Source organism: Archocentrus centrarchus, chromosome 9, assembly GCF_007364275.1.
Source record: "Archocentrus centrarchus isolate MPI-CPG fArcCen1 chromosome 9, fArcCen1, whole genome shotgun sequence".
NCBI classification, from domain to species: domain Eukaryota; kingdom Metazoa; phylum Chordata; class Actinopteri; order Cichliformes; family Cichlidae; genus Archocentrus; species Archocentrus centrarchus.
In genome coordinates, this window is record NC_044354.1 from 21,952,641 (window position 1) to 21,973,031 (window position 20,391).

Here is a 20,391-nt window from a genome sequence, read left to right on the forward strand (position 1 = left end):
AAACTGTACAAGATTTTCAACCTTTCAAGAGGAACAGTGTACTATCTGGGGGGCGTTGGGGGGTGGGGAGTGGGGGGGCTAATATCAACATCTCTCCTGTAAAGTTTGAGCTGCCCAGTCTTATTTGTGTTTCATCAGTTATAACCAGCAGCTCAGCATCTGATATTAATGACAGCTAAGTGAGCAGCATTACCCAGCAGTGAGGACTTGATGTGCAGGACATGATCTATGAGCGGATCTTTTTAAGGACAACCTAAATCCTGCTCCATCTACTGAGCAGCTGGGGTATTACCTCAGGCAATGACTATTTACTAGAGATTTCCTGTTTTCCAAAGTGAAGAGCCTATGATTCATATGACTTCCTGGCTTTGATTATTGCTCTGAAAGATTCTTGATTTAAAGCATATTTTGTCCAAACAAATGTTGGGATGCAGATGGGTGACAAATTAAAGGAAAATCCAGCAGGAAGGGTCTTGGTCAGGTGTTGGGTCATCATGTGCTGTTAAAACGGCTTCTGTGAAGAAGAGCGTATGATTTAAATCATGATCTGTCATGACCTGTAGATGGAAGTATTATTCTCATTAGTACAGAAGTATTGTTTTGCAATAAAATAAAGGAGATCACTCAGATTAATTTTGAATTGATTCAAAGCGACTTTCCCTTCTGAGAGACCAGAATCTCTCGCTGTAGGGGTCAAGGTGTTTTGCTTTCATTTGTTACCCTTTTGTGTCAGATTGTGTGATACTTTTTTACCGCTTGCTGACTGAAATAAAAGAATATGTTTGGCTCAAACCTGTAAAGCCAGAAAATTCTTTTTTTTTTTTTTAACTCGAGTGTTACTTTTTATATATATATATATATATTTTTTTTAACATTTATTTAGGTTTTTCAGGAAAAGAAAAATCACAAGGATTATGTTGATTATCGGTTTCAAAAGCTCATGAATCAAATATGATACGCTACAGTGATAATATATAAAATCCAGGTTAAACCAAAGTTTAGACAAAGGTCACGATCAAGAAATACTACATTTCTGTCCCTAGCACTGCTTCATTTAGTCACAACAAGTTGCAATTTTTCACAGAATGTGAAAAAAATTCAATACAATCACCAGGCAGCCACTGAGTTTTTGGTTGTTAGGCTGCTGTCCTATTTTTACTCATTGACTGAGCCAGTCACTTGCTCTGAATTTGCCAGTTTCTTCAATGTTAGATGGTTTTCCGCTGAGCTAATTTAATGCAAGTTTGCTCGGCTAACGTGACCTCAGGATGGTGGCGTTGAGCTGAGCCCTCTTGTTCAGAGTATTCTCAGAGTATTTTACTTTATTTAGTAAAATATCAATATTTGGTGTCCCTGTTATCAATACAATACAGATACTGTGCGCTATCAATTTCTTTCTCCACCCCTACTCAACAGGGTGTATAATGAGATTATTTTAGGCTTTAATGTTTAAGTCAAAGTTCCAGTGGAAAGGATCTAGAAAGCTGAATTCTCCATGCCTCAGGTAAAGGGAGCAGTTTCTAAGTACGAGCCTCTCACTTCAGGTTTGATTTTGAGTTGCACGATGAGGTTTGATTCCTCAATAGCCGATAATTAAGGCTACGGTGGTATGGCAGTAAGAACGGCAGACAAAAACAAAATTGTGGTCCATTTTATTTCTGTGAATATTTGACATTCATTTACAGCAACAGGGAGTTCAACTGCATTTTATGATTTTCAGGTTATGTTCCTTTTCATATTTGTACATCGACAGCACTAAACACTAGCCATAACTATAATAAAGTGTTCTGTACAGTGGCGTGAATGCAGGGGAGACACACTAGTTTGTAATGCCACAATGGAGAAAATGTAAGTGCAGTCCAACTGTGCTTAATTTTTTTGTTAATAACTATATTTTCTTTGTAAAACCAGCACCAATTACATCGTAGTAACGGCATCGCTGAAATACATTCAGAATAGCACCTTTACACTTTATGTGACGAGAAAATGTAAATAAAAGAGTACAAAAACATTAAGATAGATGAAACACTGTTGTTAGCTAGTTACAATGTGCCATTACAATGCCAGTAGATCCTTAATAACTCAAACTCTCTGTGACAGGAAGTTGTATTAACCAGTGATGTGTTCAAATTACTTAAATAAATTAAAATAATAGGGGAAACATTGTACAGTTTCATAGCGGTGATACTAGCTTAGTAGCAGGCTCGTATTTCCAAGTACAGGCTGGAAACACGGTTTTATATGAAAATGAATCCCTCCCAGTATTAGAAATGCAACCTTTTAAACTAACATACAAAATATTTGATAGCAGAACATACAAAAGCAGTGCCCGGTAGTTCCTGATACATTCTGAATTTTCAGATGTGAATTAGATAGAAGCACTGTTGGCTTTTTTTTCCCCCCCAAATTGGGCACATGGTAAATAAATGAACTTCAGATGTCTTCAGTGCAGGACGTTCTGCTCTGTGATCAAAAGATCCCACTGAAAGCAACATTTGGAAAATTTTCACGCTATGTTTCAGTCACAGGTCAAGATACACATCAGTTATCCATTTACCATCTCAGCCTGACCTCGTCTTGAGCGTGTGTCTAAGGCACTTGGTTTGGGGGAACTGCCTTGTAGGAGGCATCCATAGGCCACGGGTATGTGGGTGGGGGCGTGTGGGGGGGCAGGGGAGCAGAGTCACGTGGAAAGTAGCATGGACGGTCAGTAAGGGTAGGGTGAGATGGCGATATAGATGATAAAGATGCTTTGGTAGGTAATGCGGCCTTGCAGAGATATAGTGGTGGCCTGCACCTTGAGACGCACCAATCCTGGTCTGTCCAGAACCTGCAGGGTGAAGATGATCCCTCTGCCGGCCTCGTCTCTGATACCAAACACCCGCTCTGTCCCACCTGTCTCTGATTCTTGCTCAAGTATCGTAAAGGATGTATGCTCCTGCAGAACGCCCGACTCTGAGAAAGCTGACAGTCGTACCACGTTGTGATTGGCTGGAATGCCGGAGGGAAGAGTGAGCAGCTTGTACTGCAGGAGCAGAGTAGAGCCTCCTGTGGCGCAATCCAGCGAACAGGGCCTATAACAGGTCCTTTAAATGTCAGCAGAAAAGAGAAAATATGTCAGTGAATTTAGTTTTGCATTTGTATAGTATCTGCAACATGCAGTCGTGGTCAAACATTTTGAGAATGACACAAGTACTGGATTTCACAAAGTCTGCTGCTTCAGTTTTTTATGATGGTAATCTGCATCTATTCCAGAATGTTAAGAAGAATCAGATGAATTGCAAATAATTGCGTTGTGTTGACAGTATGTTGAGAGTGTTGACATGGACAGGGCTGTGATCACTCTGTCATGCTGATAGAGTTTGAATAGCTGATTGGATGCTTTAAAGGAGGGTGGGTCATTGTTCTTCCATTTTTTTAAATCATGGTTATCTGTAAGGAAACACGTGCAGTATTGCTTTGCATAAAAAGGGCTTCACAGTCATGGGTATTGCTGCTACATAGTAAGATTATACCTAAATCAACTATATATTTAATTATCAAGAACTTCAAGGACAGAGGTTCAGTTGTTGTGAAGAAGGCTTCAGGGTGCCCAAGAAAAGTCCACCAAGTGCCACAAGTGCCACAGTGGGCTCACTCACAATTTCGCCTAAGAACACAGCCACGAGTAAAGAATGGTACCAAGACATCCTCCAAGAGCATTTTCTCCCAACCGTACATGCAGAGTTTGGTGAAGAACAATGCCTTTTCCAGCATGATGTACCATAAGGGGAACAAAACATTGAAAATTTGGGTCCATGGTCAGGAAACTCCCCAGATCTTAATCCCATTGAAAAGTTGTGGTTAATCCTCAACAGGTGGATTGACAAACAAAAACCCACAAATTCTGACAAACTCCATTATTGATTATGCAAGAACAGGTAGCTATCATCAGCTATATTGACAGCATGCCTGGGTGAATTGCAGAGGTCTTGAAAAGGAAGGGCCAACACTGCAAATACTCTTTGCATAAACTTAATGTAACTGTCAGTAAAATCCTTTGAAACATATGAAATGTTTGTCATTATACTTTCATCTAAAAACACCAAAGCAGCAAACTTTATGAAAACTTGTGTCATTCTCAGAACTTTTGGCCACAGCTTTAATTGTTGTCTTTGAACCCCGTACAACACTTATTAGTGTTGCAAATTACCCAGGTCTTCTTCCACTCTGGTAGGATGCAGGGCAGGGTGTATCCAAACACTGGTATCCCCCTCGGGTATTAAAACACATCTGATTGTGTCCACACTGGACGCCTTGTTCTACACACTCATCAATGTCTAAAGGAAAGAAAGGGGATAAATAATAATTGTAATAATTTGAGGCGAGGGTGGGAGTTATGAAACAGTTTAAGGTGACACTTACCTTTACAGTTTCTGCCATTGGTTAGCAGCTGGTATCCGGAGGGACACAGACACTGGAAGCTGCCGATGGTATTTCGGCACTCGTGTTGGCACGGTTTCCTGAGCAGACACTCATCCACATCTGTTCAGAAAATAATTCGAGGGGGTAAGAGTAAGGATTCAAGTGGAAGACAACACGGCATCATCTGGACTTAGATTGTAAGATTTCTTTGTTATTTTGAAGTCATTTTCATTTAAACTCACCAACACACTTGTCGTCTCTGTTGGTGTACCCAGCAGGACAGCTCTGCCTGGTAATGCGAGATACGGCATGAGAACGGGACAGGATTGGCCTGCCGAGGGATGACACCAGCTGCGGGCGGAGTCTCGCCCTGACTCTGGTTCCATTTGTGAAGGTGTGCCCTCGTTCCAGCCCCGCACAGGAGCGCCCATCCCCGAGTAGCACGGTACCAGGAGGGCACAGACACCTGAAGCTGCCCGGCACATTGCGGCACTGATAGGCGCAAGGATTCGGTGTTTGCAGACATTCATCAATGTCTGAAAATTAAAAACAAGACTCCAGTTAGTGTTCAGTGTTTAATTTTTTTGTTTTTTTTTAAATAAAAACAGACAAAAGTGATAATCACCCAAACACGGGCGCCCGACTCCCTGAGATCGATACCCTCGGGGACAGACACAACCATAACCTCCGACTGTGTTTCGACAGATCTGAGTGTAGCGACACATGTGACTTCCATCCTGGCATTCATCAATATCTAAAAAATATGCAGATCAAAATAGCATGATTTTTATAGAGTTATGGTCATATCTACCTGTACCTTAATGATAGGGCAGCTATACTGACTAATAGCATATTTCATGGGCTTTCCCTCCATTAAATATGAAGTAGCTGTGCTGATTTTAGCCTGGATTATGTGCTTATGCTTTTAATTCTCCTGAAATTAGTTTGCTCTTTAAAAATAAATAAATAAATAAATGCTGCTCTACACACATCCACGCTTGTGATTGCTCATAGGCTGCAAACACTTCCTCTTTTATGTGAATGCATCCAGGTAGATTGGGTTAATCTAATTTAATTTTAATGTATGGTAAATGTTAAATGTAGCCATGTCTAAATAAATAAAAGCGGATAAAAGTAAATTATGAAAGCAGCTAACCCACGCAGGCTCCATTCTCTGCTTTGGTCATTCCAGCTGGGCAGCTGTCGAAACACTGGTATCCTCCGTCTGTGTTACGGCACTGCTGGTGAGCCGGGCACACGTTCCTCGTGCATTCATTGATGTCTGCAAAAGTTAAGCCATTACATTAGAGCTGCTAGTGAATTTAAAATATTTGACTCAAAAAGTCTGTAAAAAAAACCAAAACAACAACACTTTTGGATGTAGCATAGTTTGATAAGAATTCAAATAAGTTAAGGTGGGTGGAAAGACTAAACTGACCGATGCAGTGGCGTCCTGACAGGTGGTATCCAGGGTGGCAAATACAGCGGTAGGAACCCAGAGTATTGAGGCACTGGTGCTGGCACGGGGAGACAGCAGACTCCTGGCACTCATCCACATCTAAAAGACAAATTCAACACATACAGTGGGTCTATTGCTCTTACTTAGCACATAAACTATTTGGCAAGAAATCTGATTTTACTTATTACTGCAGGTGCAAATATAATAGAACATTACACAAACAGGACCATGTGAGATGTTCATGCCTCCATATGAAATCCTTTAACAGTGATTAACAGCTGCTTGCCTTCACAGCTGGTTCCTGTGATGCTGGGCTTAAATCCTGGTCCACACTTGGCCTGGCAGCGATATGTTCCCACTGTGTTGACACACTGCTGGTTGTAGTGGCACATGTGTGAGCCTTGGGAACACTCATCAATGTCTGCATGACATAAAGTGAAAGAGTGGTATGAAGCCAAAAGGAGTTAGTTAGATCATTTTAAATTTACTTAAGTAGAGCATTATCATTGTACACTGTATTTGTAATATTTATATTTTAATCACAAATCCTCCAGCAGGTTTTCTTTGTCTCACCTTGGCAGGTGTTGGTGTCTGTAGAAATGGTGAAGCCAGAGGGGCAGGAACAGGAAAAGCCTCCCATAATGTTGTTACATGAATGAGAGCAGGGAGACTGGAGTGCACACTCATCTTCATCTAATAAGAATACATTTGATGATAATAATAAACGAATGCAGTCACAAATGTTCAAATAAATGCTGCCAAAAAAAATGAGTGAGGCATTAAAAACACAAAGAAACCAGCGTACCAGTGCAGTAGGAGGTCGTGTCAAGTGTGAAACCTTTAGGGCACGCGTCTTCATAACCATCTGTAAACACAGGATCCAAGCAGTGTTGGCTGGCGCAACATTCAGATCCTGGACTTTATGTAAAGTGGAGTTTTAAATGGTATACATACAGACCTGGTATGTGTAGGCTGGCAGAAATATGGAAGTCCAAAGTGAGAGTAAACATGTTGTAGGCACTGTTCATCCCAGAGACCTTGAGCAGCTGGAGCAGAGGACCCTTGCGCTCCTCCTGGCCCTCGTAAATAATTGTGTGATTACAGCGCAGCACCATGGGGCTTCCTCCTCTCTGGTGGGTTTGCGATGACCACGAGTACAGCTGTCCTTGGCCCGTCTGCACATATGACTCATCAAACTCCTGCAGGACAGGAGTGAAATCAGGTCACACAAACTGACGAGCATCTGAGGTGTGAAAATCTAAAGCGGTGTATCTTGAAGTCAAGATTTGCTGAGAGACCTTTGAATGCACATTGTAATGACAGCAGTGAACACACCTGAAGGCTCATATGAGACGATGATAATGAAGGAGGAACGAATCCGTTAATTACTATGTCAATTAGCAAAACACCCTCAGAATCCAGACCTCTGGCAACATGAGTCAAACGTAGGATTTCCCCTGTTGGAAGAGATTTAAAAAAAAAAAACAGTGCAAATCCATTTAAAACCACAAGGGAGCGTGCTGTAACTGCTTAGAAGTAAAAGCCTTCATGTACAAAGTTATGTATTGTATGTCACTGCTAGCAGGTGATGCCATCTACTGGCTGTTTTTCAAAAGAGAGCATAATGGACAGGAAAAATTATGACAAATTCTCTTATTATTTCTTGTTTTCTCCATAAACACACCACAGTTTACAGAAAAATACACATGAATAAAAAGAGATCTACAAAACTTATGTAAAGCCTAGTGTTTTCATCTATTAAATATGCATGACATCACCTTAAATTAATCCAACATTTAAAATATTAACGGGCATATGCATGAAACAATAACTGTGTGGCGGGCAAAGCTCACCGGTGTCAAACTCCAGCTGAGATTCCTGTCTGAACTGGCCCTGAGTGAAAGAGTAACCATTTCTGGCTGCTCCATTTTCCAACACGGTGTTCCAGTAGATGGGTGCAAACACAGACACCAGCACCCGCAGCAGGGGACCTACAACACAGACAGCATCAGCTCTTTGCTCCTTACAGATCAGCGTGTGATTTGAACAAGACTGGGAAAGCATCCCAAAAAAGAAAAATGAACTCTTCCCCTTTCCAGTACAATTCAGCCTTATTAATGAAGTGGTAACTATTAACAAAAACAAAATGGGGCAGAGGTCAACTGATGGAATAGCACATGTCATCACTCACCCACAGTGGTTGGGATGTTGTCAAGACGTGCCTGCAGAGTGCTGCTCCCCTCTTCTTCATTGTCAGTAATGTTGGCCTCCAGATAGGACACACCAAACTCTCTGTCATTGACCATTCCTATCAGGCTGCCTCTAGTCCTGCGCGGAACCTCACCTGCCACCAGCAACCACAGCAGATGAGACAAAGTGGGATTTTAAATGTGCTTACATTTACATAATGAAAAACATTTGGTAATTGTAGGCAACAGTCAAGACTGTAAGTAATGAGGTAATGCATGTATATTAAATTTCAAATCCTCATATGTACAAGATAGAAATATCATTTGGAGACACCAAAACTGGAAATGAATAACAAAGACAGCGGTACCTGGACACAAGCCGACCTGACATTTTCTAGAGTCGATACTGGCGCCACTGCATGATCGGCCACCATTAGCTGGTTCTGGGTTGTCGCATAGTCTGATTCGCTCTTGGAAGCCTTGTCCACAGGTGCTGCTACATGGGCCCCACTCCTGCCAGTTAGAGTAGCCTCCATTGACTAGGAGAGGAAGAGAAGAAAAGAACTTTGAAGAGCAGGACCTCAGGCCTTCACTTGCAGAAATTATGTTGGTTTAGCCAAGAAAACCTCCCCAAGAAATGAGCGCTTCCATCACATGAAAGCAACAGACATGAAGAAGTGATCGTGAGGGGAAACTAGTATTTTAAAGCAGTTCTTAAAAAGGGATGCCAGGCAGTTTGAGAAGTACATTATGATATAAATTTGTTATTTATTTTATCACTCATTGAATAAATCATGTGGACAGAGCTCACCCTGAACCTTGAGCGTAATGGTCCTCTCAGCTGTTCCAGCCTCACTCTCAGCCACACACTGATACTCCCCTTCATCTGCAGCCTGTAGATCAACCAGGTAGAGGAGATTTAGCTGTACTGGTATACTCTAAGGAACAATTATCCTTTAATAGGACTGCAAAAATGCCTTTAAATCAGGTACAGTTTTACAGTTTAGGGAAGTTAACATTCTCACACAGACACACACAAAAAAAAAATTTTTCAATGGGGAGGTTGACTTTATTCCATTAAATTGTTTGTCATAATAATATAGGGCCAGAGAGAGGAAATTTCATATGAGATCACTGTGGGAAGGACAGTCATCTGTCTGTGAGAAAGTCTCAGCTGCAGGCTGTGCAATTACAGTGGCAGTTAGAGACCATAATAAGGTTACAGGCTAAGGAAAGAGGGGCTGAGTCTGGGAGCACACAGCATTCTGTTTGTTTCTTCCCTCTGTGCCTAATGCTGTTAGCCTTTCTGGCCGAACTGAATCTGATTTAGGTGGAAGCAGGACACTACAGGACAGTCACACGCTGTTCCTCTACCCAAGGGGATTGTAGATGAGGCTCAGATGGGATGAATGCAGCTCCATTGTTCTCTTCAGTTTGTGTGATTGGGTCTTCTCGACAAAACATGTTTAGGAACATGATCACGAGTTAAAAGTCTAGAAAGTCGAAGAAAAAAGAAAACCATATTTACAGTGGCGCTGTAAATGACCAGAGATCCATTGTGGAGTGTTTGCATTCGGAGAAAGCGAGGTAATGGTTTTCCATTTCGGAGCCAGCGGAGGACAGGACTGGGGTCTCCGTGGACGGGACAGTCAAGCATAGCAGAGCTACCCTGAGTGACTGTCTGAGACATGTGGGCTTCACCCTTCAACACTGGAGGCTCTGGAGACACATAATGCATATATTTTATGATATAATGTGTCATAATGTACATATCTATAGAAAATTCAATGAGTGCGAATCCTCTGGCAAAAAGCTCACCTCTGATACGGATAAATGAGAGCGCTCTAATGGAACCCACGCTGTTTGCTGCAATGCACACATAGGTCCCAGCATCACTCAGAGTCACGTTCTCAATGATGATGGAGCTTCTGCCTGCCTCATCTTCAGTAGCACCTGGAACAGTTTTAATCAGCAGCACCTTGAGATGAATTCATGTATAATATGTAGTGGAAATATTACAATTTTACTACACAGTTTTGTCTTAAATTAGGCTTTAAAAAACTACCTGCATAGGGACTGTTGTTGACAGTCCAGGAGATAACGGGAGAAGGCGTTCCCTGAGCATGGCAGGATAAAGCAAGAGTCTGCCCTTTGTTTAGCGTTGCATCAGCTGGCAGCTCCTTGAATGCAGGCCTCATGTTGATGGTCAGTTGGATGTCTTGTCTCGCAGAACCTGCTGCATTGGTGGCTACACATGTAAACACACCAGCATCCCCTGACTGTTGAAGGAAAGAAGTGGCAGCTGAGTCTTAGAACTAGAGACAGATCTGAGAGTGGGAAAGATAATGAGGCTAACCTCAGCCCTCTCAATGATCAGCTCTCCTGATCGCAGGACAGTGAATTTGCCAGGAACGTTGGGCACCATGGCACCATCCTTCTCCCATGACACTTTAGGTTCTGGTGAGCCCTGAGCAGCACAGGATAGCAGCGCCTGGAATCCTTGAATAACTGACAGTTTCGTCTGCGTAGGAGCAATCATGGGTGGGACTGAAAAGCAACACCACTATTAACATAAACACGTTACTACACAGCGTAGGATGAAGTTGTGAACTGCCTTCACTCACCTTGAACGAGCAGCCTCATATCGTGGCTGGCTCTGCCAGCGGGGTTTTTAGCAGTACACGTGTAAAGACCCGTGTCACTGCGCTGGGTAGAAAGAATCGCCAGAGTTCCGTTGGCAAAGATGCGTATATGAGCGCCATCGAGCACGGGCCTCCTCTCTTTGTGCCAAGTAACTTCAGGCTGAGGCTGCCCATCAGCTATGCACTCCAGACTGACTGGCTGGCCTAGCACAGCTGTGTACTCAACATGAGGTATACTCAGCACCGGTGGAACTGGAGAAATATGAAACAGGCAGATGTTTATTTGCAAATTTCTAAATTTGGGGGGACAGAAATATGACGTAATGTTATTCTCATCAGTGAAATCAAAAATCTGCACTACCTTGCAGGACTAATTTTGTCCGGCCCACAGCCACACCAGCTTCATTCTTTGCCAGGCACTGATAGGCCCCCGCATCACCAAGTGTCACACGGGAGAACTTCAAAGCTCCATTTGGGAGCACAGCCAGCCTGTGACCTGAGCACACAATTACACAAAAATCAATGTCCCGTGTAAGATGGGTCAAATTAGAGCACACTGCATAATCTGCTGTCCCATCTGTAAAATTTTCTAAAAAAGTTATAAGGTTGATTCTCATTTGAATTCTAATGTATTACGCAATGAAATTATGCAAATTTATAGCAATGTATATAATTGCCTCAGTGTTTATCTGTCTGTCCAATTATAGATAAATCTTTTTGCTCATATTTCTTGCACTGTTACCTGCTGCTATTGGAACTCCCTCTCTTTGCCAGGTGACTGATGGTCTGGGGAAGCCTTGAACCTCACAGGGGAGAACAGTCCCATGATTCAACACTACTTGCACTTCGTCTGGCATGGGCCTGATCTCTGGCAGCTCTATGTGCATGGAAGACCGAACACGGTGTCATATGGGTTAATAGGTTTTATCATAAACATTTAGATAATGCTTGCACTCTGGCCTGTAACAAGTCCCTTAGAGCCTACCCTGCACCGAGATAGAGATGTGTTTGTGAGCCACTCCAGCTGGGTTTCTGGCTGAGCATGTGTATCTGCCAGCATGACTTGGCAAAGCAGCAGTTATCTCCAACTCTCCTGCATTAAAAAGAGTGCAAAGTACATGTGTTTACAGAGGACCGTGGTGTATAATAATTTAAGGAAACTTAACATCAGGTGTGTTGTCTTACCAGTCGGAAGGACGCGGTAGCTTCCTCCTCTGGAGCTCAATTTGGCTCCACCTTTCGTCCAGGTGACAGTGGGCGTGGGGCGTCCTTGTACGTGACAAGGCAACACGACAGGAGACATTTTCACAGCTTTAACGGCCGTGACATCATCTTCGATAGATGGTGGGACTACGGGAGAAAATAGCAAACTGTTGGGCCACTATATCTGAGATAACATTCTACAGACTGTTGATTTTTGCAAAACTTTAAAATCAATACCTTGAAGGATGACCTCGATGACTCTGCGCTCCTCTCCAGCATCATTGACTGCAGTGCACTCAAAATAACCTTCATCCTCACTGGCTGGGGACAAAAGAACCAGAGACCCTGAGGACAGTAACCTGAACAGATAAGCAGAACTGCATCAGCTTTGAAGTTTTTATAGCTGTATGAGCTGTACTGCATACCAATGGTGTGTATTTGAAGAGTGCAGCCATAGCTTTGTCTATACCTGTATGCACCCGCCTGCTGGCTGATATCCAGTGGAGTGCCATTCCTCTTCCAGGATATTTTAGGGGGAGGTATACCTGTAGCCTCACAGCTCAGCAGAGCTCTAATACCAGTAGTTACTGTCACATTAAATGGACCTGGACTGATTGAGGGACCCACTAATAAGAGACAGAACACCTTCAGCTCAATAGAAATGCTGGCCACGGTGACTGTGGTCTGTTTTAAGCATAACAAATTGTGATCAAATCAGATGGTGACAGTTAGGTAATCAGATGTGTCACTGTTCTCCATAAGCCAAGTACTGCAAATACTATATTTACCAAATACGCGAAGATCTACTCCTCGGTGATCTGAGCCAGCCTGGTTGGACACGGTGCAGTAATAGCGGCCGGCATTATTCAGCTGAGCCGCATGTATATGCAAAGAGCCCTCTGATAATATGGTGTACCTGAAACATGCAAACGAGGAATAAAGGGATACACTGTGTCTGTGTTCAACAAATGCAGTCGACTGTGAAGCACACAATTACAGACGTCTGCTAGAAATCTTTGGACATACTTATTGTTATCTTGATGTATGGGGAAGCCGTCTTTCCTCCACATGACCGCAGGGGAGGAGTCATCTTCAACCTCGCAATGTAAAACTGCATCCTGGCCAATATGTACAGTCACCACCGAACTGCTCTCCTTTATTACGGGTGGTACTAGAAGTAAAGAGATGAATCTTGTTGTGACTTACGTTTAGCATGTAAACCCTCCACCTAAACATAAATTTTCAACAGCATGCCAAGCACTTATCGTCCTTAGAACCACCCTGAATGCACAAACAGTGGTCTCCCTTGACACATGTGTCAGTAAATGGGTCTTTTTAAGCCTCTCTTCAAATGATGACATGTTACTTTTCATCTAATTCTTTACTCGGCCTCCTGACTTAACTTTTTAAATCTTTGTCCGGCTATCCACCTACACAGTCAACCTGAAAAAAAGTGGATATGTTAAAACTTGAGCTAAGGCAGGGTAGATTTTCTGTTTGATCTCTCTTAGTCCTCAGACATGTAAATGGTTAGGAATCTGGATCATATGCAGCCTCTCTGAGCTCTACTAAGCTACCCATAAGCTGCTCCTTTCTAAATTAATACATCACAGAGATGCAATTGCTTTCTCTCCCCTGGGAGGATGAGTAAACAGTGTTTAAAATTAACTTATTACTAAATTCCTTAAAAAAATATTTTAAAGTCATTCAAGCAATTAGATTTCTTTGTTCATCTGGATGAAAAGAGTCTTTAATCTTCAACAGATGTTGTAAAGTCCTTCCAAACTTTTATTTCACACCAACTACTTTGCTTTGAAACAGTAGGTGAACGCAGATATTAGGGGTGGGTGTGGTGACACACACAGCATAGTATCGCAATATTTTGCGTAGTGATATTGTATTGATACAGGGATTCTAAATATCAATATTTTATTAAATACACTAAAATACTCTGGGAATACTATAAACATGCACCACCATCCTGAGATAACGTTTGCCAAGATAACTTATGTTAAATCAGCTCAACTGAAAAACCATCCAACGCTTAGCTTGAAAAACCAACTTCCTAATTCAGAGTAAGCAAACGGCTCAGTCATACAAATACAGCAACCTCCATGCATCTACTAAAAAATACAAATAGTGGGCGCCTTGTGATTGTATTGAATTTTTTCACATTCTGTGACCAAATGCAACTTGCGGCAACTAAATAGTTGCCCAGAGTTTCAGGGTGTTGCACACTCACAACCCCTTTTGATCACAAGGCAATTGCACAGGTTGCCTGATAGGAGGCAACCTTTGTGCAAACAGTCACAGCCTGACTTACATGAACTGACTGCAATCACTCTCAGAGATTGTCCAAGGTTTGCAAATAGTTGCCTAATTTATAAATGCAGACAGATGGCCAACATGTTGCCATCAGTCTGAATGAGTCTTTGTCAATGAGCACAACTCAAAGAGACTCGACTCAGCTGGCTGCCAGCTGGTTGTATTCGGGTTATATTCTTATAGAAAAGGAAGGCTGCTGAGCCCAAATGTAATAGTTAAAGGTGAATTTCTGTCAAATATGAATTTTTGTCTATGCTTGGTATGCTTGACAGTCTCATTTTGCAGCAAAAAATAACTGAAGTGGCATAACGTTACCTTTTGGATAAAACAGATACTGAAAGTTTAATTCTGAGGACATAAATTGCAGTTGAACACATTCACCTTGCATGCAAAAGATCCCTGGTGTGAGACTGGGAAAAGACAGAAATCCAGCCTCGGGGGCTCACAAGGTACCGTACTCCTATTTATCTTATCCCAAAGCCCGGATAAATGGGAGGGTCGCATCAGAAAGTGCATCCCATGTTAAAAATAAAAAAGAAATCTGTGCCAAATCAAAATATGTGCATATTTTTACTGTGTCAACGCCTTGATAAATAAGGGAGCAGCTGAAAGTACCAGCCATTCATAGCTCAGAAACTACACTGCTTGTAACTCCTTATTCTAACCTTATTCACGTGATGACCAACAGACCACAACCATCATTTTTGAGCTCCAAAATACATACAATCTGACCACAAATAAAACAGAAGGAGAAGATGGTCAGACTGACAAAATTTAGCATAAGAAAATGTAGAAATTCACTTTTCTCAGACATTCAGCAGTCCACTTTTGGTACTCACTAACGTTTTTAATGCAAAATATAACCAGCTCCACTGTCACAGTGTTTGGCATGGCCCCAAAGAATGGCCCACGTTCCTCAGCTTAAACTGCTGCTGCGTGATGTTTTCTCAAACCACTCCAACCAGATAACTTGGACTGGTTACTCACTGCAGTAACTGGTAACTTGCCGAGTCAAATATTTAGTTATCATGTGTTTTTATATATAGAATTAAAAAAAAAAAAATCTCTCTATTGACTTGTAGACTTACAGAGAATCTCCACAGTGAAAAAGAGACTGCTGCTTCCAGCCATGTTGGTAACCACACAGCTGTACTGGCCACTATCCTCAGGCCTGACTTCCTGTATCTCCAGGTACTGACCCCCTGCCAGCCTCTGGATACGACCACCCGGCTGCTATAAAGGACGGAAAGAAAGAAACAAAAAGAGAGAATATGTGAGTCAGAGAGGAGCTCAATACTTTCAATAGTTGAGCACCATTTTTATTTCAGATTCTGTACCTGCAGTTTGGCTTCATCCTTGTACCACTCTATAGTTGGAGGAGGGTCACTGTCAGCCAGGCACTCCAAAGTTAGGTGACCATTAACTGGCACTGTCAATGTCCTCACATCACCAGAGCCAAGGAGCGTTGGTGGTACTGTAACACAACAACTAAGGTTTGGCACCTGCATTGATTTATGTGATCAAGGAAGGAAGGAAGGAAGGAAGGAAGGAAAGAAGGAAGGAAGGACAAAAGAAAGAAAGAAAAAGAAAGAACTGTGTGCCTAATGTGCTCCTTTAAGAAGAGCTTGGTAAAGTTCTGAGGCCATGTGGGACGGATGAAGTCAGAATGTAGATCAGGGACAGATATAAAAAGCATGTGTTTTCACTTTAAAAAAAGACATTTTAAAAAAAGAATGTGCTATAAAAATGTGTGTTTCACCACACGGTTTTGAATCAGCTGCAAGAAGGCGAATTTGGAAAACACTAATCTAAGCAGTTTGACAGATATTAACTGTGGTTTTGAATGATTATAATAATAAAAGCATTATTTTTCTCTAGTATTAACAAATAGAACAAATGGCAAGTAGAGCACAGTCATAAATTAAAGTTGGGCCATCAATCAAAACCCAGGAAAATGCCCCTGCGCTGCATGGATGTCATATCGCGTGCAAAACAGTGCAGACAATATGAATGCTGTGCAAGTCTGTTTGCACTTTTGGAAAAAAGCAGACTTTTATTCCTGAATGTACACAGTTTTATTCATAAAGTACCAGGTGCAAAGAGAGGGGAAGGTTAAGGGAAAGAGGGGCATAAAATATTTCTTCCATGCTGATTAATATCCAAGAACAGCTTGTGTCACCTTGGACTCGGACCCAGTGGTTTTTTCCATCCTCTCCAGCTAGGCTGCTGGCCAAGCAGGTGTACAGACCTGCATCCTCAACCTTTAAAGAGACAGTGTCAATCAGCTTGAGTAGTTCTTGCATGACAATGTTTTATTTCTCTGCATTGATGCTGTTAAAACTTCACACTCAGGGACAGCTAAAACTAAAGTTTGTGTTTGTAGAGATTAATTATATATATTTTTAATTTATCATGTAGGAGATCCATAATGAAAAGACTGGGCATGGTATTTTCTTTTCTTTCTTTTTTTAAAACAGGAGTGGTTGCTTAGAAAAACTCTCAGCAACATACATTCTCTTAAACATATTTTTCCCCCATATATACTGGTGTCAGGAGTACACTCACAGTCTGTAATATATACCTGAACTTTGCTAATCCGGACAAAGTGTCCATCCTGCTGAACAATGTCAGCTCTCTCCAACGACCGACCATCCTTGAGCCAGCTGAGGGTAGGAGGTGGGACTCCCACAGCAGAGCACTCCAGCTCAAGCAGACTATTAACTGCTATGGTCAGCTCCTCTGGTGAGTTGGAGGTGACTATCTTTGGAGGCTCTGGATTAGAAAGCAGAATATATCAGCTCAGTTTTTTGTTTGGTTATTTTACTATGGATATAAATGACAGTGATCATTTGTGGGATTACGGAGCACTGTGAGGTTGAAGCTCTTGGTGCTGCTTCCAGCCTGGTTACTAGCCACGCAGCTGTAGAAGCCTGCATCTGAGGGGGCCACGTCAGGCAGCTGCAGTCGTGTCTCCTGTCCATCCAGCAGCAGGTTGCGGTGAAGGGACAGCGGCTGGCCGTCCTTCATCCATGTCAGTGTTGGAGGAGGGACGCCACGCGCTTCACAGGTTAAAGTCACCAAGGATCCCTGGATTACTGTAACTGGCTCCACTGGTTCAACATGATTCACACCAGGGGGCACTGCAGACCATAAACACAGAGTGTGAAATCCTCTGACCCAGCGCGTTATGTTATCACGTTATCTCGTGTTGGGACTGTACCTTGGACTTGGACATCATAGCTGAGCTCTGCAAGGCCAGCTTGACTGCGTGCCACACATGTGTAAACTCCTGAATCAGACAGCTGCACAGGTGAAATCCTTTTTTAGGAAGAAAGAGAGCATTTAAAATGAGCTCATCCACCAACTTGTAATCTCTTTACAAAATAGGCTGTAATTATCTTAACTGACCTCAGCAAAGAGTCACCAGAGAGGAGTCGAGTGCGGGGAGAAAGGAGCAGTGGGCGCCCATTCTTCAACCAGCTGATCTGAGGCGGAGGGTTTCCTGCTGCCTGACACTCCAGCGTCATAGCGCTGTCCTGTGTGACCTGCACCTCTTTGGGGATGGTGGTCTCACCAGAGATAGATGGCGGAACTGTGACAAATCAAAACGACTGAAGAACTCACTTCGAAACTTAACACTGACAAACAAGTGAAGTGTTAAAACCAACCTAGTGCAAAGAGGGTGTAGATTTTGCTCTCCTGGCCGGCTGAATTCACAGCCAGGCAGGTGTACGTCCCAGAATCCTCAGGACTCAGGCTCAGTAAAGTCAGTGTGCTGCCATCAGGGGTCACGCTGCCAGAGTACAAGCGCACTTTGTTTTCACATCCATTTTTCTCCATTTGCCCACATCTGAATTCTCTCATCATCACCATCATCCCACAGTTTTCTCACAGCCACATGCAGATACACAAACACAGTCGCTTGCTGTCTGATGACCGCATCAACTGGCGAACAGCTGTGAAGCAGCTGCTTTTACAGTTTTTCATGATGTAACTGGGCAAGAGTCTATAAACCATTTGTCCCTCCACACATCTCTTAGTCATGCACATCATTTTCTGTGATACTGATTAATGCTGACACTTTCCAAAACCCTTAATGAATGGTGCTAATCGATTCAAACATTTATGATTGTTATGATTACTTCATAGGCTTCACACAGTGGGGTCTGGGAATGACTTACGTAATGTGACGGGTGTCCGATCCCTCTAAAGTCACTCCATCTTTCAGCCAGCTGAGGCGAGGTGTGGGGATTCCATTGGCTCTGCACTCCAGGGTCAGCTCCTCTCCGCTGGGTGCACTCACTTCAGATGGGAGGTCAGAGTCCAGGATGGTGGGGGAGACTGAGCGGGGCAAGTGTTACTGTTAAACACCTCTTGAAATAATTTCTCTAATAACTGACATGCAAAGAAAACTCATTACCCTGCACGGTGACTGTGTACTCTTTTTGCGCCTGTCCCTCGCTGTTCTTGGCCACGCAAGTGTATGTTCCAGCGTGAGACAGGCTGAGAGGCCCCAGCTCCAGCCTGTTACCTCGAACAGACCACTGCCACTGCAGACTGCTCTCTGGAAACCAAACAGATCCACTTAATCTGGCTGCAACACACGTGACATGTCTATATTTTTCCACATTTCCATGTCACTCCCTCCCACTTACCAATAGGGGTTCCATCTTTAAGCCAAGTGATGCTGGGAACTGGTACCCCTGTTGCCTCACATAGCAGAGCCACATGGGAGCCCAGGCTATAATTTAAAGACTCTCGAAGAGGTCCATCCAGGACAGGTGGAACTGTAAATATATATTTGTATGACAATTAAATAGAAAAACAAAGAGTGGCTACTCCATTTTAAAGATGGTTGTCTACAGTGTTTTCATTACAAATACTACAGAGTGATTTTTACCATGAACTGTCAGCCTAAACGTCCTGTCCACCTGTCCAGCCACATTGGACACTTTGCAAGTGTACGTGCCACTATCTCCCATCTAGTAACCACAAAGGAAAGATTGGTGAGGTATGTTTTCATTACAAGTTACAATCGAAAGGGAGTCATGATTTTTGTGACTGGCTTCAGATGCATTCAGATGGGTGAGCTCAGCTTCAGCCTGTTAGAATGAGTCATAATTATCTCAGGGTTTTAAACATACCAGAGAAAGAAACAGTGAGTGCAGTTTAAGTATTTATACAAAGTCCTTCAAAATCAGCATGAGTGCTGTTAAAAGCCCCTTAAAATTTTTTTTTTTTAATGTTTTGTTTGCAGCCTTAAAAATGTGTGACGTAAAAACTGTTTTCCTGACCTGGACTCCTACAATCTCCAGCTGGTGTCCATCCATCTTTAGCCCATTCCCTGCAGCCAGCTGCAACCCATTCTTGTACCATGTGACTTCAGGATCAGGAACGCCGTGGGCTTCACATCGCAAGGTGACCGAGGAACCAACCTGAGGGGTCGCTGAGTCAGACTCGGCATCATGCCGGGGCTTTAGAGTTGGCACGACTGATGGTTTGCACATTCAAAGAGGACATGATCTCAGTTTGATTCATTCAGAATTAGAATGATTCACCCCTGCACTCTCCTCAGTCACAGCTGGCTTGAGATAAACATTTTTTTTTTTTTGCCAGACAGTGTTTTGGGATTTGATCATCTGTATATGTGGCTGAATTGTGCAGATGGGTCACAGTGTGCTTGCTCACCATAAACACTGAGGAGAATACTCTTCTGGTCCTGCCCTGCTGAGTTGGTGGCCGTGCAGACATATTGCCCTGCATCTTCCAGTCTTGCCCGGGGCAACTGTAGCATCTGGCCACCTATGATATATATATATAGTATAGGCATTATATCGAATAATGATGTGAAATATAATATCAGTGACAGAATTAGATTCCACCAAATGTAATGCTCCCGATTGAAGGATTTGGGTATTGAGAGCTAACCTGGCAGAATGTGAATGCTGGTGCTGAAATGGAGGACTTGCCCATCTTTGGTCCAGGTGATCTCTGGACGAGGGTATGCTTGGACGTCACACAGCAAAGACACCATGTGGCCCTCAGTCACACTAACCTCCTCCTCCTTAGGGCCAGTTATTCTAGGAGGGACTGAAAGAAGAAAATAGAGATGTTCTGTACATGAAGTCATAAAAAAACATGTAAAATCACAGGAAAGACTCTTTTTTTT

The 20,391-nt window shown here is 42.8% G+C and overlaps 1 protein-coding gene across 1 annotated transcript in view; it reads right to left on the bottom strand.

Annotated features, from left to right (window-relative positions):
- Nucleotides 1–1,651: 1,651 nt before the first annotated feature.
- The window catches only part of hmcn2 (hemicentin 2), a 44,793-nt gene continuing 26,053 nt past the window's right edge, over nucleotides 1,652–20,391 (bottom strand). Inside the window, exons 38-81 of the mRNA XM_030737981.1 lie at nucleotides 20,151–20,312; nucleotides 19,911–20,024; nucleotides 19,517–19,713; nucleotides 19,123–19,204; nucleotides 18,878–19,009; nucleotides 18,643–18,786; nucleotides 18,404–18,563; nucleotides 17,891–18,015; nucleotides 17,631–17,814; nucleotides 17,443–17,540; nucleotides 17,084–17,362; nucleotides 16,804–16,994; nucleotides 16,402–16,483; nucleotides 15,560–15,696; nucleotides 15,311–15,452; nucleotides 12,924–13,068; nucleotides 12,686–12,813; nucleotides 12,367–12,523; nucleotides 12,135–12,256; nucleotides 11,880–12,044; nucleotides 11,680–11,787; nucleotides 11,437–11,571; nucleotides 11,056–11,190; nucleotides 10,677–10,946; nucleotides 10,409–10,599; nucleotides 10,118–10,331; nucleotides 9,871–10,005; nucleotides 9,581–9,771; nucleotides 8,864–8,945; nucleotides 8,421–8,591; nucleotides 8,055–8,207; nucleotides 7,717–7,854; nucleotides 7,199–7,320; nucleotides 6,822–7,062; nucleotides 6,669–6,728; nucleotides 6,437–6,556; nucleotides 6,150–6,284; nucleotides 5,843–5,962; nucleotides 5,561–5,686; nucleotides 5,030–5,158; nucleotides 4,647–4,940; nucleotides 4,405–4,524; nucleotides 4,193–4,319; nucleotides 1,652–3,086 (exon numbers count right to left, since the gene is read on the bottom strand). Of these exons, the coding sequence (XP_030593841.1) occupies nucleotides 2,708–3,086; nucleotides 4,193–4,319; nucleotides 4,405–4,524; nucleotides 4,647–4,940; nucleotides 5,030–5,158; nucleotides 5,561–5,686; nucleotides 5,843–5,962; nucleotides 6,150–6,284; nucleotides 6,437–6,556; nucleotides 6,669–6,728; nucleotides 6,822–7,062; nucleotides 7,199–7,320; nucleotides 7,717–7,854; nucleotides 8,055–8,207; nucleotides 8,421–8,591; nucleotides 8,864–8,945; nucleotides 9,581–9,771; nucleotides 9,871–10,005; nucleotides 10,118–10,331; nucleotides 10,409–10,599; nucleotides 10,677–10,946; nucleotides 11,056–11,190; nucleotides 11,437–11,571; nucleotides 11,680–11,787; nucleotides 11,880–12,044; nucleotides 12,135–12,256; nucleotides 12,367–12,523; nucleotides 12,686–12,813; nucleotides 12,924–13,068; nucleotides 15,311–15,452; nucleotides 15,560–15,696; nucleotides 16,402–16,483; nucleotides 16,804–16,994; nucleotides 17,084–17,362; nucleotides 17,443–17,540; nucleotides 17,631–17,814; nucleotides 17,891–18,015; nucleotides 18,404–18,563; nucleotides 18,643–18,786; nucleotides 18,878–19,009; nucleotides 19,123–19,204; nucleotides 19,517–19,713; nucleotides 19,911–20,024; nucleotides 20,151–20,312 (6,842 nt within the window). The 3' untranslated portion in view covers nucleotides 1,652–2,707. The remainder of the gene's footprint in view (nucleotides 3,087–4,192; nucleotides 4,320–4,404; nucleotides 4,525–4,646; nucleotides 4,941–5,029; nucleotides 5,159–5,560; nucleotides 5,687–5,842; nucleotides 5,963–6,149; nucleotides 6,285–6,436; nucleotides 6,557–6,668; nucleotides 6,729–6,821; nucleotides 7,063–7,198; nucleotides 7,321–7,716; nucleotides 7,855–8,054; nucleotides 8,208–8,420; nucleotides 8,592–8,863; nucleotides 8,946–9,580; nucleotides 9,772–9,870; nucleotides 10,006–10,117; nucleotides 10,332–10,408; nucleotides 10,600–10,676; nucleotides 10,947–11,055; nucleotides 11,191–11,436; nucleotides 11,572–11,679; nucleotides 11,788–11,879; nucleotides 12,045–12,134; nucleotides 12,257–12,366; nucleotides 12,524–12,685; nucleotides 12,814–12,923; nucleotides 13,069–15,310; nucleotides 15,453–15,559; nucleotides 15,697–16,401; nucleotides 16,484–16,803; nucleotides 16,995–17,083; nucleotides 17,363–17,442; nucleotides 17,541–17,630; nucleotides 17,815–17,890; nucleotides 18,016–18,403; nucleotides 18,564–18,642; nucleotides 18,787–18,877; nucleotides 19,010–19,122; nucleotides 19,205–19,516; nucleotides 19,714–19,910; nucleotides 20,025–20,150; nucleotides 20,313–20,391) is intronic.